The 16,521-nt window shown below is 45.8% G+C and overlaps 1 protein-coding gene across 3 annotated transcripts in view; it reads right to left on the bottom strand.

Moving 5' to 3' along the window:
- The window catches only part of CCDC180 (coiled-coil domain containing 180), a 64,214-nt gene that overhangs the window by 31,757 nt on the left and 15,936 nt on the right, over nt 1-16,521 (bottom strand). For all 3 annotated transcript variants that reach the window (XM_077912616.1, XM_077912615.1, XM_077912614.1), the window contains exons 13-22: nt 14,910-14,998; nt 13,207-13,329; nt 11,921-12,094; nt 10,965-11,080; nt 9,512-9,638; nt 7,793-7,832; nt 7,135-7,664; nt 5,713-5,942; nt 1,819-1,994; nt 28-208 (exon numbers count right to left, since the gene is read on the bottom strand). In XM_077912616.1, coding sequence (XP_077768742.1) covers nt 28-208; nt 1,819-1,994; nt 5,713-5,942; nt 7,135-7,664; nt 7,793-7,832; nt 9,512-9,638; nt 10,965-11,080; nt 11,921-12,094; nt 13,207-13,329; nt 14,910-14,998 — 1,786 coding nt within the window. The remainder of the gene's footprint in view (nt 1-27; nt 209-1,818; nt 1,995-5,712; nt 5,943-7,134; nt 7,665-7,792; nt 7,833-9,511; nt 9,639-10,964; nt 11,081-11,920; nt 12,095-13,206; nt 13,330-14,909; nt 14,999-16,521) is intronic.

Here is a 16,521-nt window from a genome sequence, read left to right as displayed (position 1 = left end):
GGCCCGCAAGACTTCCAGGGCCCTCACCTCTGGCTCTTCGTGGCGTTCAAGAAGATGTGCTCCATGTCGTAAATCTTGCGGCGGAAGTTTTTGCTCTTTATGTTCTGCTCCTCTTGGAATTGGAAGAACATCAGCCTTTCCTTCCTTAGCGTCTCGGTCACCCCAGCACAGTGGCTGTCCAGCCGCTCTTGATGGAGCAAGAGCTCAGCTGAAAAAGGATGAGGGGGAGCTGAGGCCCTCCAGGATCTCAAGTCACCTCAGGACGTTCCTCTCCTGGATGGTGACCATCACCCTCGGTGTGGCTTGGGAATGGGTGCAGATCTGAGAAAGGCCATCTGAGACTGCCCCAGTGTCTCTAACTGGAAAGGAGGCTGTCCAGGCTGTAAGTGGGAGGTTGCTGCTTGCAAAGACACCCAGGAGCAGGTGGATGGGTGGAGGGTGTTGGGAAGGGTGGGGAGCCTGGTGAGAGAGTCTGGAGAAAACAAACAGCACAAGGCTGGGCAGTCGGAGTTTGTTCCTTTCTACCAGTGGCTACTCTTTCAGGGAAGCTTGAATTCCATAGGACTTCTAGGGTGGGCTAAACAGAACCAGGATTTAGTTTCAAGGGCTCCATCGTAGGCCTTTCGAGCTGCAGACAGCCTCAGGTCAGCCCACCCCATCTTCCTGCTGCCAGGAAGGGAAAGTGCTGTCATCCCGCTCTGCCAAAAAGGAGTGCAGGGACTCTGGGACCTTGTTTCTCTGACCTTGATCTCTGCATCCTGCACCGGGGCAGGGAGCCACGGAAGGGGCAGGAAGACAGTCTTCACGAAGTGTCTCAATTTATACTTATATTTAATGAACACATTTTCCAGATGAACACAATGAGGTTCCAAAGGCAGGGCAGCCCGGTTGGCTCAGCGGTTTAGTGCTGCTTTCAGCCCAGGGCGTGATCCTGGAGACCCAGGATCGAGTCCCACTGGGCTCCCTGCAGGGAGCCTGCTTCTCCTTCTGCCTGTGTCTGTGCCTCTCTCTCTCTCTCTCTCTCTCTCTCTCTCTCTGTCTCTCTCTGTCTCTCATGAATAAATAAATAAAATCTTTAAAAACAAAACAAAGTCAAGCAGGGTTCCCAAGGCCCCAAGCAGGGGGACTCCGGGCTGGGCTGGCTGATTCCATAACTCAACTGTCACTGCTCCAGACAGGAGGAGTTTGGTTGGGACCATGTGAGGTCACTCTGGAAGCTCAAAGGGTCATGAAGAAACTTGAAGTGTGACACAAGTGAAAACCCAAAACAGTCATTGAGGATCCAACTAAAAATATGTTACCCACTAATGGAGCCCTGTGCCTAAGAGCAAGATGGCACCTCTTTTTAAGTTATAAAATTATAAGCTTAAATTAATGGGTACCAGTTGCTTAGGATTCCTCACTGTACCCTTTCAGGGACAGTTAATTACCCCCAGAAGTATCCTCTTCTGCAAGGGAAGGAGGGATCAGAGAGGTCAGGTAACTTGTCCAGAGTCACACAGCTAGAGAGGCTGAGCCTGGTGGCTCTGATTCGTGAGCTCAGGTTTGCCCCTAGAGCATCTGAATGCAGGTGTATATCTGATCTGATAGGTGTGTGAACAGATTATCTATTCACGCTGCTAAAATAGGACAATACTCTTCATTTTGGCATCTAAATCCTTGTTTAAAACAATTTTTTTTTTAAATCTCAAATGCGGGTTCTAAGAACTGTCTTCTCTGCCAGTCTGGAGGTGAAACCCTCACAGAGGGGCACCTACTGAATGCAGAACTGACACCAGCTGTCTGGGACAGGGTGGTCTTCCCAAGCAGGGTCCGTACCTGCCCTGACATTATGGATGTCTTTTTCAATGCGCTCAGCTCTTAGCTCATGTAGGTGCAGACGCAGCTCCAATTCTGAATCAAGTTCATCAATCTTGGTGGCCACGGTGACCCGGGTTTTGAGGACACATTGGTCAAACCACTTCTCTAGGTGCTCAAAAAAGCCAGTTCGAAGCCTGAGGAAGATACCAGTGACAGTCAGCTCTGCCAGTGGCAGTGACCAGGGAGAGAGCTTTCCATATCGATACATAAAGTGCTTCCCCCTATCACTTCTTCCTTTTTTTCCCCCCACTGTATTATATTCCTTTGTCTGGATGGACCACCATTAATTTAACCAGACTCAGCCAAAGGACATTAGATGGTTTCCAACCATTTGTTCTTCAAAAAAGGCTACAGTGAATAACCTTGTGCGTAAGTCAAGTGTAGATGCGTTTCTACAGGATATATTCCCTGAACTGGAATTGCTGAATCAAAGGCTAAAATACATCTGTGGTTCTTAAAGATATGGCTTAACTACTTTCATGGCAAGGCACCCAGAACTGCCATCAACAATGAATAATAATTTCCCTTTCTCCACAGCCTTGGAGTGAATTGCCATACTTTTGAATTTGACAATTTCATCATGTTATGATTGAAACTGAACATACTGGCATCTGTTTAAGACTATTTAATTTCTTTTTCTACATACTATTCATGAATATCCTTTGCCCATTTTTTCTCTGTTGTGTAGATGCTGTTTTTCTTACCAATCTCTTTATATGGGCACTCCTTATATATTGGGAACATGAGATTATTTGACTATGATGTGAGTTGCAAATATTTTTCCCAACTTACCACTTCTTCCTTTTCAAAATTTATGTTATTATTAAGATGCCCATGTATTGTTAAGGTGTTGGTTGTCCCCAAATTTATCTATAGATTCAATGCAATAAAATTTATCTATACATTCAATTCAATCAGGGTGCCTGGGAGGGGCTCAGTCGGTTAAGCATCTGACTCTTGGTTTCAGCTCAGGTTATGATCTCAGGGTTGTGAGATCAAGCCTCATGTCAGGCCCCATGCTCGGCGGGGAGTCTGCTTGAAAATTCTCTTCCTCTGTCCCTACCCCCCACCCTTGCGTGCACACACTCTCCTCTCTAAAATAAACAAGTAGATCTTTAAAAAAAAAAAGAAATAAAAATAAAAAGCATAGCAGATGTCTTCCTCTAGAAACTGATAAGCTGATCTCAAGTTTATGTAGAAATGCAAATGGCCAAGGAGAAGAAGACCAAAGCTGGAGAACTTACACTACCAGATATTGACTTAGTATACAACTACAGGAACCAGGCAGGGTGAGGTGAGGGTGATGTGTCAGAGACACAGAGAGATAGAAAGGAAGTCTGGCAGAGCAGTGGGGAGACTCCAGCCTTCTGGAGTCAAGTGGTTATACACATGGAAAGACATGAATCTGACTCCTATCTCGCACATAAACAAAATCAATTACAGGTAGATTATACATCTCCATGTGGAGCCTCGGTGTCCAACGAAAGATGAATGGATAAAGAAGATGTGGTTTATGTATACAATGGAATATTACTCAGCTATTAGAAATGACAAATACCACCATTTGCTTCAACGTGGATGGAACTGGAGGGTATTATGCTGAGTGAAGTAAGTCAGTCGGAGAAGGACAAACATTATATGTTCTCATTCATTTGGGGAATATAAATAATAGTGAAAGGGAATATAAGGGAAGGGAGAAGAAATGTGTGGGAAATATCAGAAAGGGAGACAGAACGTAAAGACTGCTAACTCTGGGAAACGAACTAGGGGTGGTAGAAGGGGAGGAGGGCGGGGGGTGGGAGTGAATGGGTGACGGGCACTGGGTGTTATTCTGTATGTTAGTAAATTGAACACCAATAAAAAATAAATTAAAAAAAATTAATAAATAAATAAATAAAAATAAAATAAAATGATAACATTTGTAGTAAATAGGAGGATATTTTCAGGGCCTTGGGGCAAGCACAGATTTCTCAGATAAGACAGGAAGTACATTAACCTTAATGAAAAAAATTGATGAATAGGATCTTATTGCAAATAAGAATTTCTCTTCATCAAAAGATTCCTTTAGGAGAGAAAAAAAAGGCAAGCACAGAGAGGGATAACCATTTGCCATGTATTAACCTGAAAACTCTTTGGTACTATTTTTGGTTGTATCTTCTCAAGAGGGACACACATAGAATCCTATGTCCCAACAATTCCACTCTCAGTTATGTATCTAACAGAAATGGAGACATATGTTCACCAAAAGACTTGCGCAAGAATGCTCAGAGCAGCACTGTTCCATTCCCCAAAGAAAAACAACTCAACTATGCATCAGCAGTAGAATGGATAAAGAAAATGGATTATGTATTTTTATAATGGAATACTACACAGAAATAAAAATGAGATAAGACCACATTCAAAAATACATACGAATCTTGCAAACATAATGAAAGGATTCCAACATAAAAGAGTATGTTTTCTATGCTTCCATCTAAATAAAGTTCAAAAACAAGCAAAACTAATTCAGAAGTTAGAATATTGGCTATCTTTGAGGAGGAGAGGGAAATGACTTGAAATGAATACATGAGGGAGAGTTGGTAATGTTCTATTTTGAGGGAAGTACTGGTTACCAGGTGTGTTCCCTTTGGGTAATTCATTGAGCTATACATTCATGATTTCCATACTTTTCAGTATTGTATCCTTCAACATGCAAATCAAATCAGTTTAACACAGAACTGTTTTTCTGGTTAATCCCAAGGCCAGATGGCATAAATGTTTGGCTCAAGACTCTGGAATCAAAAAAAATAAAAAATAAAAAATAAAAATAAAAAAATAAAAGACTCTGGAATCACATGGTCTAGATTTACATCCTAGATCCAACCACTTCCTATCTCAGAGATCTTATCAAAATAGCTAACTCCCTGAGCTTCAGTTTCTTTGTCCATAACATAGGCTAATTATAGTACCCCTTTCATAGTTATTGAGAGTATCAAATCCTCTCAATAAATATTAGCTCTTGTGGTGGCCCTTGCTTTTATTCTTTAAGGAGAAGACAGGCAATGGCCTGTGACAGATGAAGGAGAAAGGATGAGTTTCAAGTCAAGAGACATTTTCAAGGTGAGATGATGCTGAGGTGAAAGAGAAGAGTTCCAAAAGCCTGACTTAACTCCTTCTACTCCCTGCCCATGTCTATACAGAGGAGGTAGACTAATCAGGTGATCTCTAGCTGGTGAGTCCTAGCTATGACATTGTAGAGTCAGAGTGCAATGGAAATGCTATCTGAAGCCAATTGCAAATTTCCACATTGGGTCCAAATTCTAACACAGAGGCCCAGAAAATTGGGGGTTAGGGGAGGTAAATTCTCAGTGGCAGAATTATGGGTCATTTTTATATTTTTCATTATACTTTTTTCAATTTTCTAATTTTCTGCAATTATAGTGTCATATAATCAGAGCTAAATACCATATTGATATATACTCATATATACTCAAGAGGGAGGGAAAGAAAAAGAAAGAAAGAAAGAAAGAAAGAAAGAAAGAAAGAAAGAAAGAAAGAAAGAAAGAAAGAAAGAAAGAAGAAAGAAATGGAAAGATTACACATGTTCTAATATCTTGCAGGAAAACACTATTTCCTACATACAAGGCCCAGGCCAGCAAGGCATCCTGGGACAGATGAAGGGGGTCACTCTCACAGAAGATATCTGTGTCTACAAATAATTCCTGGAAATTTACTTTTTATTGTTTCTCATCTCAACCCTCAGTTACCTACAAATTTTCTTTTTCCAGCTAAAACTAGGCCAATCTTTTGTTGTAATACCTCACCTGGTTAACAAAACTTAGGAGAATGAGAATAAAGGGGGTTTTTACTCACTGTTTCTTAATTTGTAAAACTAGTCTGGGTGGAATTATCACTTGTTCTAGGAAGTTGGCATTGGACATGTCATTGATGAGAATGGTAGAAAGATTGGAATGGGACCACTTGCAACTCTCTTCTTCTTGTTCCAGGGTTAGGAAGACAAAATAAGTGTGTCCGCTGGAGGTAGTGAAGGACTCCATGTCCTCATGGGAGATCTCCCCCAGACTCTCTTCCCGGGCTTCAGCCTATGCAGAAGAGAAGATTTTAGACTTTATGTCATCAAACAGACCTGGGGATCCAACCATAGGATCTTGAATATCAAGGTTGTAAACCTGTGGGCTGAATTTTGCCTGTAATTATTTTTTGCCCAATATAATGCTTTCAAAATTGGGAAATTCTACAAATAATTTGGATTTCTGATTTCTCTTAGAAATCAGAAAATTTGTCAATTCTGAGTCTCCATTCCCACATGGTATTATTGGTTGGAGCTGAGTAATGACTGCACAGTTGCCTTAGACTGAATGTTGGGTGTTCTCTGAAATTCAATGTGTTGGTATTTGGAGGTGGATTTTTAGGAGGTGATTAGGTCAGGAAGACAGAGTTCTCATGAATGGGATTAATGCCCTTATAAAAGAGTTGGTTCTTTCCACCATATGAAGACACAGTGAGAAGATGGCTGTATATAAACCAGGAAGTGGGCCCTCACCACTCACCAAAACTGCTGGCACCTTGATCTTAGACTTCCCAGCCTTCGGAACTGTGAGAAATTTGTTGTTCATAAACTGCCCAATCTGTGATATTCTGTTATAGCAGCTCCAACAGACTAAGACAATAGTCTTATTTTATACTTGGTCTCCAGACCTTTTTTCTATTACATGCCTATGGGCATTTGAAATAGGGATCCCTGCTCAAAAACAAGTCTCCTATGCTACTTCTTTTACAGCAAGATAGGAAGAGAGTCTTGCAACTTCATGATTATGGGAATCCAAGTTACTGTTCTGTGAGTTGGAATGTGTTTGGAGGACAAGATTTAATAATGAAAGTAACTTCCCTGCACTCCAAGGAGACCTCTGTCTGCCAACTTGGATATGGATCTTTTGTGCTACACAGGAGAATGGGAAGAGAGAAAGAATAGAGAGGTTAAGTTGGTCTATATAGGAAAGAGGAGCTCGGAAAGAGATGACTAGGGAAGGACAAGGAAAGCAATACAGTTAAGGGGTGACTTCAGAGTAGATTGCAGGATAAGATGTTAGGAGAAGAAAGTAAATTTTAAAAAGCTTTGTTGTGAGATAAGAATTGGATTCTTGTGGACAAAATAAAAGACGTGCATACATTTATAAATCCCCGTGAAGACTGCACTGTCGGGGACCCCAGCTTGGGATATGCAGAGCCTAGCACGCTTTCCCCATACCAAGAATGAATACATTGCTGGCCTACCTCATCCATGGATAAACTCTCATGTTCTTCTTCCTCCTCCTCCTCCCTTTGCTTCTCTTCCTCTTCATGCTTCTCCTCTTCCTCTTCCTCCTCTTTCTTCTCCGCTTCCTTCTCCTCCTCCTTCTCCTTCTTTTTCTTCTTCTCACTCTCCTTCAACTTTTCTTTCTCTTCCTCCTTGTCCTCCTCCTTTTTCTCCTCCTCCTCTATCTCTTCTTCTTGAACCATCACATTTTCCCGGTTTGGGGATGGTTTTAAGGAGCTGTCTCGTTCAACTTGCATTTTTTCTGATTCCTGGACAGATTCCTCACTGAACTCATCCATCTTGTCACTCAGTACAGATTGTTCCTGCTGGCTTACTACCATCTCTTCAGTTAAGGAAGACTCCATTTCTTGATCTTCTTCCATCGCTTCTGCTGACCTGGAGGAACTTGTCTCTCTTTCACTTTCTTCACTTTTACTCATTTCCACTTTAGCCCTCTGTTTGCACCTCAGTTTTCTCATACTGTCCTGGGAGTGCTTTTCGTGTGCTTCTGTGATGACCAATCCCAAAGCACAAGGAAAAACAGGTTACTAAGGTGGCCTGGATTGGGCCCACCCAGCCCATAAATGTACAAGAGTGAAGTCAGAGAGGATCAGAATTGAATTATAATGGTGTTACCTGGTTCCCTGCATTTGAAAATGACTTTCCCCTCCAAGGTCTACAAGGAAAAAACACAGGACACTGAGTGAGCAGCACTGCCTTTTTCCAGAGTGCTACTTCAGACATCGTTTTTCATTTAAGTAAAATGGCCGACACATCCCCTTTAACATCTGATGCAAGCCTTGACTTTTTATTGTTTCTCATCTCAACCTGCTTCTTACTCCTTATTTCATTGTGGTCATCAGAGTGTTCCCAAACCAGGGAATCAGTTTTCCTTAATCCCAGGCAGGCTAGCAAGACTTTTTATCACACAATAGGCATTAGTAAATAAACTCTCATTTTGTAGTGATGTGAGACAAAGAGCAAGAAAGTATAAATTGGTGGATGTAGAAAAAGGGGCAGGAATCTGCTGCTCTTGGTGCTGGATGTGAACATACAGAATGAACATGATTTATGTGACCTGAGAGCCCCTTCATTAACCCTACAAATTCCCGGTTTCACAGACTCTAGATGAATTCATGAATATACTGTGTCATGGATAACAGTGTGGGCTCTAGGTCTGGATTTGAATCCCAGCTCCATGACCTTGGCCAAGCTCCTTAAGCTCTATAGGACTCAGTCTCCTCACTATGACAAGGAGATCATAATAGCACCTGAATTTGAACCCAGGCAACCAGACCGATCTCAAGGTGCAACTGGTGATTTCACTCTCCTATAGCTTGAGCTCGACCTCAACCTACATACCAGAGAAAGCATTTATTAACAATTGAAATAAAGGTTCCTCCTCTCTGGAGGGGGTTCTCTGAGGAGCTGGCAACCCTGTATATATGAGAAAGTCTCAGCTAGGTTCAGTAATAACCACAAGTATTGTTGGGTCTGGCCATGTAGGACTCTGGCTGGCTGTGTGGGAAAGGGACAAACTCTAGGAGTGTCAGATCAGGACATTCCAGCTATGCATGCATTTACCCAGGGAATAGTCACTGTGTCTGAACCACGTGCAAGATGCTGTGCGAAGGGCAACTGAAGCTGAATCAGAATTAGTGACCATATACCTGCCCTTCAGGAAACACCTACTCTGGATGTTCTGAACTCTGGTATTTGTCAGCAACCACCATACAAGCACATCCAGAGACAAGAGAGGGGTCAGGGGGTGAGGGAAGTGAGTGGCCGGGACACTTGCCACTGGTAGTGGAAGGCTGGCTGGGTCTGGGATGTGTGGATGCCAGCAGAGGAGCAGGGTGAGGGAGGCCGGGGGAGCAGGGCGAGGGGGCATATGCAGGAAGAGTGGAGAGTTGGCTGAAGCAGGAAGGGTCCAGGTGGAGAGAACCAGACGTGGGGGCCTCTGTGCTCATCTAGGACTGGAAGTTGGACTTGGCAGGGGCTGCAGAGTTGGTGAGGGACTTTTGAGCCAGAGAGAGGGCACGGCAGAGTGGTGGTAGGAGGGTAATGGGGTAGTTAGTGGTGAGGAGGATGAATGGAACTCAGAGTTTTAGAAAATAGTCTTTCCATCATAATTCCAGACAAACCTGAGTTCTGAGCCTTTCATCCTCTTTTAATCTAAGAAAGAAATGGTCTCTTTTAGAGATACCTTCTGCTTCTTACTCCTTAATGCCTGACAGATTCAAACTCGGTAGGGGTTAATGAAGGTGTGAAAAGTTAAGGCAGATCAAAACTAGAAGATATCCTTTCCCCTTTGCTTCTCGGTGAGTGGCTGGGTATTTGCACCTCTGTCCATACCTGTTCAAAGATCTCACGGACATAGAAGTGTTGGCTAAGGGTGGAGCTGTAAGAGTTCAGTTCTTTCAGTATGGTCACTGGGTACTCCATCACTTCCTTTATCAGGAGCTTGTGGAAACACTCATACCTGGGAGGGAGGGAGACAAGACCACTGCCTAAGGGGCGGCTCTACCGAGTGTGGGAGACCCCAACCAAGAGTCGCACCCCAGGACACACCAAGATGGGCTGGAAGCCCACCTAGGTTATTCTGCACAGAGCCACTGCACATGCTTCCTTTCACTCTGGTAATCCTTGGTTTTGCTATTTTTCTGATCACACAAGGAATACATACTCTTTTGTAGAACATTCATAAAATGTGCACAGGAGAGTTCTCTATTGTAACATGGGTTCCCGTTTCCTGTCCACTGTCCCAACACAGTCTTTGAACTTTACCTACATCATCCATTCAAACCCTCCTGTGCCCCAGGGATCAGACTTTGTTTCCCAGGTAAGGAGACAAGGCTGGGGGTAGGGAGGTGACTTATTTGTCTCAAGATACACTTCTGAAACTAAGTGCTGCAACCATTTGGCAGTGTGGCTTCATTTCTATGAATGGTCTCTATAGAATTCATTGTATAAAGGCACAAAGATACACGACAGTTCACAGAGAAGTGTTTTTAATATTGAGAAACTGGAACCAATCTTAAAAAGCTAATCTATTGGGGGATGATTAGACCATTATGAAGCACCTGTACTGATTAATTCTACATGGTCATTAGAAAATGGACATCTACCTGCAGTTACAGATCTACTTGCATGGCATGATCCAATTTTTATTTTAAAAACACTGTGTATCAGGCAGGCCAGGTGGCTCAGTGGTTTGGCGCCGCCTTCAGCCCAGGGCGTAATCCTGGAGACCTGGGATTGAGTCCCACGTCAGGCTCCCTGCATGGAGCCTGCTTCTCTCTCTGCCTGTGTCTCTGCCTCTCTCTCTCTCTCTCCCCCTCTCTCAAGAATGGATAAATAAAATCTTAAAATAAATAAATAAATAATTAATTAAAATACTGTATATCTATTTATATCCACATAAATGTACATACCCAAGAAAAGGAAGAGGTGGGCAGGAATGAGGGGGAAAGTTCTACATGTTTGTGTCAGTTAACTTTTTTTTCTTTAACAAAGAGCACAAATGTTTTAAAATTTGAAAAGGGAGTGAGAGGGCCCATGCTCTTGACCTTTAAACTACATGGCCTTGAAATCTCCCTCCATAAATTTTTCCGATCAGAATTCTCCCTGGAAGCTTCTGTGTTGGCTGAGAGCAGAGCTGCAAAGGACCACGAGGATATCTCCAAAGTTAGATGCAACATTTTCATCATGAGCTTGCTGAGCACACCCTGGGCTCCTAAGCAGACGGCCTCAGCTCTTGAATATGTATGTCAGGCCATTCCCTTCTTTCAGGATCTGGTCTGCCTACCTGAATTTCATATTCTTCAAAAAATCTTTGGCTTTTTCCAGGTGAATCTTCAATGTTTCCTCATGGCTTTGCTGCCTCAGTTGGTCCAAGAGCTTATCAAGGCGGGCCTCCTGGGCCTGGCAGCAGCATCCAAAATAGGAGGAAGAAGCAGACATGAATTACCAAAACTCAAAACTCACAGAGTGCATGTGAGTGACATGCAGAGACCCTGACACCCGAGCTGAGGTGCGGGTACCTCAGGACTTTCTCCTCCACAAAGGGGCGCCAAATATGTCACTATGCTTACCCTCAATGCTCCAGGCTCTTCTCTGTTGATAATGTTCTGCTCTGTCTACTTTACATCCCTGGAGACCCAGCTCAGATGGGACTCCTCAGGGACATGTCCCTTACACATGTCCCACCTGGGCAGGCCCATGCTACACCTTCCCATGGCACCTGCCCCTTGCTCTCCTTGACATCAATTGTATTTGAGATCAGATGCTGGGTGTGGCTCTCCACTCCCTAGACTGTGTGAAGGCAGGTAGGGTGGGGGCCCAGCGCATCTCCTGTGGGCACAGGGTGACTGCCAGAGGTAGATGCTCCGCACTTCCCCCCACCCAGTCTGTCTGTCTCTCATGCACACTCTCTAACAGACACATTTGGGTCCAAGGACCCATCACTAGCTCACATCTGACTGACAGATTTCTTCTACTCCCATCCAGGCCTATGGGGAAGGTGAGCCTCAATTTCTCTATTTGTGTTTTATAGCTAAGGTTTCACATTTGAGTGTAAGATAAGTCTGGGGTTAATTTTTAGCTATACTGTGAAGTAAATATGGTGGGAACTTTTTTTCTTTTTTCATCTGAATGCTGGCTGAGGTTACCTGCCACCAAGCAGAGCCATTGGGCAGCTGACAGTCTGGGTGTGGCCCTTGCCTCATGCCCTGCAGAGGCTCCCCTGGGCCCTAGGAGCCACACCTGTTCCTCTAGGCTGTGTTTCTGCCGCTGCAGCTCCATCCTCTTCTCGAGCTCCAGGTCCTGCACCGACAGCATGTTCTGATGTGCCTCCCACAGCTGCACAGCCTCTTGGAAGTAGTTGAAGAGATCTGAGCTCTGCCATTCTGTCTGCTTTGCCAGACCCTCGAAGGATTTCTGCAGTGGCAGGACCCAGAGAAGGGGCCTTGAAAGCCAACTGGCCCAGGATGAGGAGAAGCCCCCCCACCCAGGGCTCCCTTGCCAGCCAGTGGAGGCCCCACATCTCCAAGGACTGGTCATCACTACCTGGGCACCATCCCTCAAGGCCATCTTCCTGGGTCACACATTGGCTCCTAGCCCTCCCTCCTCTGCTGACCCCGAATCCCCATCTCTAGACCTGTCCCATATTCATTGAGGTCACTCATGGGAAGAAGGGAAAGTTTGGGGCCTAGAAGAAGGATCAAGCCCAGTCACTAGCCTTGGTACCAGGAAGGCCACAGCCATCTCAGCCTGGGCAGTTTTCCTTCTTCAGAATCCCCTGATTCTTCATAGCTGAGCCAAACACCACACTCTGCTGTTAAATCCTCACCTCTCCCCATTTTATAGGTTTATTGTATGCTTCCATTGGGGTGAGGGCTCAGCAAACTTGGCCTAGGAACTAAAGTTGGCCCTCTGCCTTTTTTATTTGTTTGGCCCTGAGAGCTAAGCACAGATTTTACATTTTCTAACTGTTGGGAGAAAAAAAATCAAACAAAGATATTTAATGATGTGGAAATTATATGAAATTCAAATTTCAATGTTCACAAATGAAATTTTATTGAAGCCCAGACACACTCATTTATTCTTGCATTGCCCACAGCAGCTTTTGTGTGACAACAGCAGAGTGAGAATCTGTTACTGAGACCTGATGGCCCACAGAGAACTGAAATATTTACTATCTGGCCCTCAGCAGACAGTGCTTCCCAGCCAGCTCCAGGTGCTAAGCGTCCTGGGGCAGCATTACCCCTTGTGGCCCTTCAGCACCCAGATTCAGCAATGATTCCAAGGAGTACCCACTACCCGAGCCACATGCAGCATGGGTGCCAGCGGGCAGCTGGGGAGCCGGGGGTGAGCCTGGAGCACCCGGCGCAGAGGAACCACTCCAGAGCCCGGCCAGGACAAAGGAAAATGGACTCGCTAGTGACAAGGAAGTCGGAGCCCCCGGACTCTGGTCTTCTCATAGCCTGGCACTCGGGTGACACCCCTCCCCGCCCACCCTGCTCCCCAGCTGTGGGCCCCCAGCTACATACATCTAAGAGCTCCAGCTCCTCCTCCACCTTGCTCTGCAGCGTTCCCACCACCTGGAAGAAGTGTGGGCTCACCAGGCTCTCTGCCTCCTCCTCAGTGAAGGCTTTCCAGTCCAGCAGCTGCTTCTGGAGGCAAATAAGACAGAGCCTGGCTTAGGTCTGGTGAGGGCTTCACCTCGGGGCCTGTCTCTGTCCCCTGAGCTCTGCTTGTCACCCAGCCTCAGGGGAAACCCTCCTAGTGGTAAGAGATGATCTATGTTTTTGGTCCACCCAGCTTGTCCAGGTGCTGCGTACTACCCATGGTCTCACTGAATCCCCTGAAGGTGTCCTTATCAGTCTCATTCCACAGATGAGGAAACCAAGGCTCAGAGAGGTGAAGACACTTGCTGGAGGCCACCCATCTGGCAAGTAGTGGGGCTGGGATCTGAACTCAGAACCAACAGACCCTAAAGGTATAATCAGCCATCCTGCAGCCTCAGCATTGCTTGCTGTGAGTCAAAGAGGGCTCCTATTTCCTATGACTGAATCCCTATTATGCCAACTGGAAAGCTGGCTCTTCATAGTAATAAAGCCTTGGTTTATGCACAAAATCTAATGTAAACCAACCTCCCCCAAATAAAAATGGTCTGTAGTCATATACTTCCAATGCTGCTGAATAGGGATACCAAGGGATACCTCTGTCGGGGTTAATACACTCTTGGGGTATATGCTGGCTGCAACTTATCCCCTGCCGAGTCTTACAAGGGGAAGTGAGAATGGGCACAAGGATTGGCACCTGGGACCAAAGGCCGCTGAGCTCCCCAGCGAGGTCCCAGGAGGCAGTGGGGGGAAGGGGAAGAAACTGCCAGGGGCACGGTGCTGGGAACGCTCTCCTAGGGCAAAGGTTTCCCTCCCTCCTCTCCGTCCAGGCTTTGCTTCTGAGGCTTGACACCCTGAAAAAGCAGACTGAGAGGCATGTGGCTGCCCCTAAGGCCACAGTGCAAATGGGCAGCCCCTGGGCTTCTGGAGACTTGGTCTTCTCATCTCCAGATGGAGCTGGTGATACCTGCCCTGTAGGACCTCGCAGGATTCAATGTGAGCGTGTGCAAGTGGGTGGTGCAGCCCCTGGGGAGGCTGCATGGACCATAAAGGCTCTGCTCCCTGTGAATTCTGCTCACCTGGGAGTCTTGGTGGCAGAACCACAGGTCTATAGACTCAGGAGGGGTGGAGTAGCAGGAACTTGCTGGAGCCAGGAGGCAGGGAGGGGTCATGTTGACAAAATATCTCTGTGGACCCCCAGAAAACCAGGCTTTGTCATTGAAGTGGTTTGCCAGTAAACTCTGTCTCACCCTGTGACAAAAGCAGACGGGGTGGACAGAAGTCTTGGATGTGACAGCAATGGCACCACTACTTGCAAAAGTGAAGCCCTGGAAATAACCCCTGGGATGCAACCTCCCTGGAAGCAATAATGTCAGGTGCTCTAAGTGGTGCAGATGGTCAAGGTTGAAGTCTGATGTGCTCAGAGAGTGTATACCTTCATCAGAGAGGTCTTCCTGGAGGAGGTCATGCTGGGCTACCCCTTGAGTGACGATGGGTGGGCAGAGCTGAGGAGGAGGAGTCTAGGCACAGGGATGCCTGAGGCCAGTGAAGGCCTGGGGCCTATGAGGGAGGAAAGCAGGGGATCCAGGCTGGAGAGAGGCAGGGGCGGGGCTGGGAAGGGCGCCCACCTTGCACTTCTGCACATGCTCCAGGCACTCCTGCCAGGTCTTCTCGTACTGCAGGCGGATCCGCATCATGCAGTCCATGTGGTAATTATCTCCGTGGGCAGAAAGAAAACATGTTAGCTGCTCTTCCAGGAGGAAGAGGGGAGATCAGAGTTTCCCCCTTCACAAGGGAGGCAGCTTCTCCCTTTAGCAGAGGTAACTGAGGTGAGATCAGTGGTTCCAGTTCAGATCAGGGGCTGGAATCACCTTCCCCACAAAGTCCCCGACACCCCCAAGAGAAGGGCCTTGAAGGAGTTGTCTTTATCTGTTCTGAATCTATTCTAACCCTGATTCTTGACTCTGCTTCAAGGCCAATAAGATTCTTTTCAGATGGTTGTACCAAATCATAATACAATATCAAGGGTGTAAATTAATGAGGGTTCACAGATCACATCTGTGGCTAATTCCATAAGAAGTGGACGGGCTAGCAGAACACTCAGAAGCTGGCCGATCAATTTTCACCTCTCCTGTCTACTGATTCCCACTTTCTAATAAACTCAGTGTGACTCTTGGTGTCTAAGATAAGCAGCTGAAGTTTAACGTTTCTGGCAGTTCTAGAAACTGAAAGACAGCACAAAAAATCTGTGGTGGTCATTTTTTGAGAAGGGTGAGGAGGATGACAGGGCAGATGGAAGCAGGCTAATGTAGGACACCAGGAAGGGCAGATGTGCGGTAGAACTGACCAGGAGAAGCTCTAAAGCTGGTGTCTCCATCTGCAGGGTGACTTCCTAGGCCAGCACATCCCTACCCGTCCCGTCCCGTGAAGTCCCTGTGGGGTCCTGAGGCTCTTACCCTTGGTATTATAATTATAATACCATTGTAATTCTAAACCTAAGAGCCCTGGGAGCAATGATACTTTTAACCAAAGTATCCAGGTCACAGGCAGGTGTGACTTCATTAGCTGTGTGACCATGGGCAGGATACCTCACCTCTCTATGCCTCTGAGTCCTTCTCCATCACAGGGGGACAATGACACTACTGACCTCACCAGGTTTCTGTAAGCCTCAAAAGACATGGAAATATCCTAAATCTTCCAGAACAAGGCTTGGCAAACATTTTCTATTAAGGGTGAGATAGTAGATATTGCCAGCTTTGCCAGCCATGAAGTCTCTGTTGCAACTACTCATTTCTGAGGCTGTAGAGCAGAAGCAACCAGAGACTATATGTGAACAAATGAGCACAGCTATGTTCCAATGAAACTTGCAAACAAGCAGAGGCCCACGGGTGGGAGTTTGAGGACCCTTGATATAGAGCATTTTTAAACATTACTATTTATTATTGAGCACTCAACTAGACCGCAGGATGCAATCCTCACAACAACCCCACAAGGTAGGTACCTTTATTATTCCTCTGGAGATCCCCATTTTATAGAGGAGCAGTTTGAGGCCAAGAGTGGCCATAACTTTCCCAAAGTCACACAGCTGGGATGGTACAGAGCTGGGGGTCAAACCCACATCTCTCTGACTACAAGACTACATGCTTGGCATCTCATATACCCAGGATCTGGCCCACAAGCTGTCCTCACAGGAGGTCATCAAAGCCATCCTTCTGGCTCCTTGCTGTGGTCAAGGTTCAG

This window comes from Canis aureus, chromosome 10, assembly GCF_053574225.1.
Source record: "Canis aureus isolate CA01 chromosome 10, VMU_Caureus_v.1.0, whole genome shotgun sequence".
In the NCBI taxonomy this organism is placed as follows: domain Eukaryota; kingdom Metazoa; phylum Chordata; class Mammalia; order Carnivora; family Canidae; genus Canis; species Canis aureus.
Note: the sequence above shows the minus strand (reverse complement) of the source record. Positions and strands in the feature narration are given on the sequence as shown.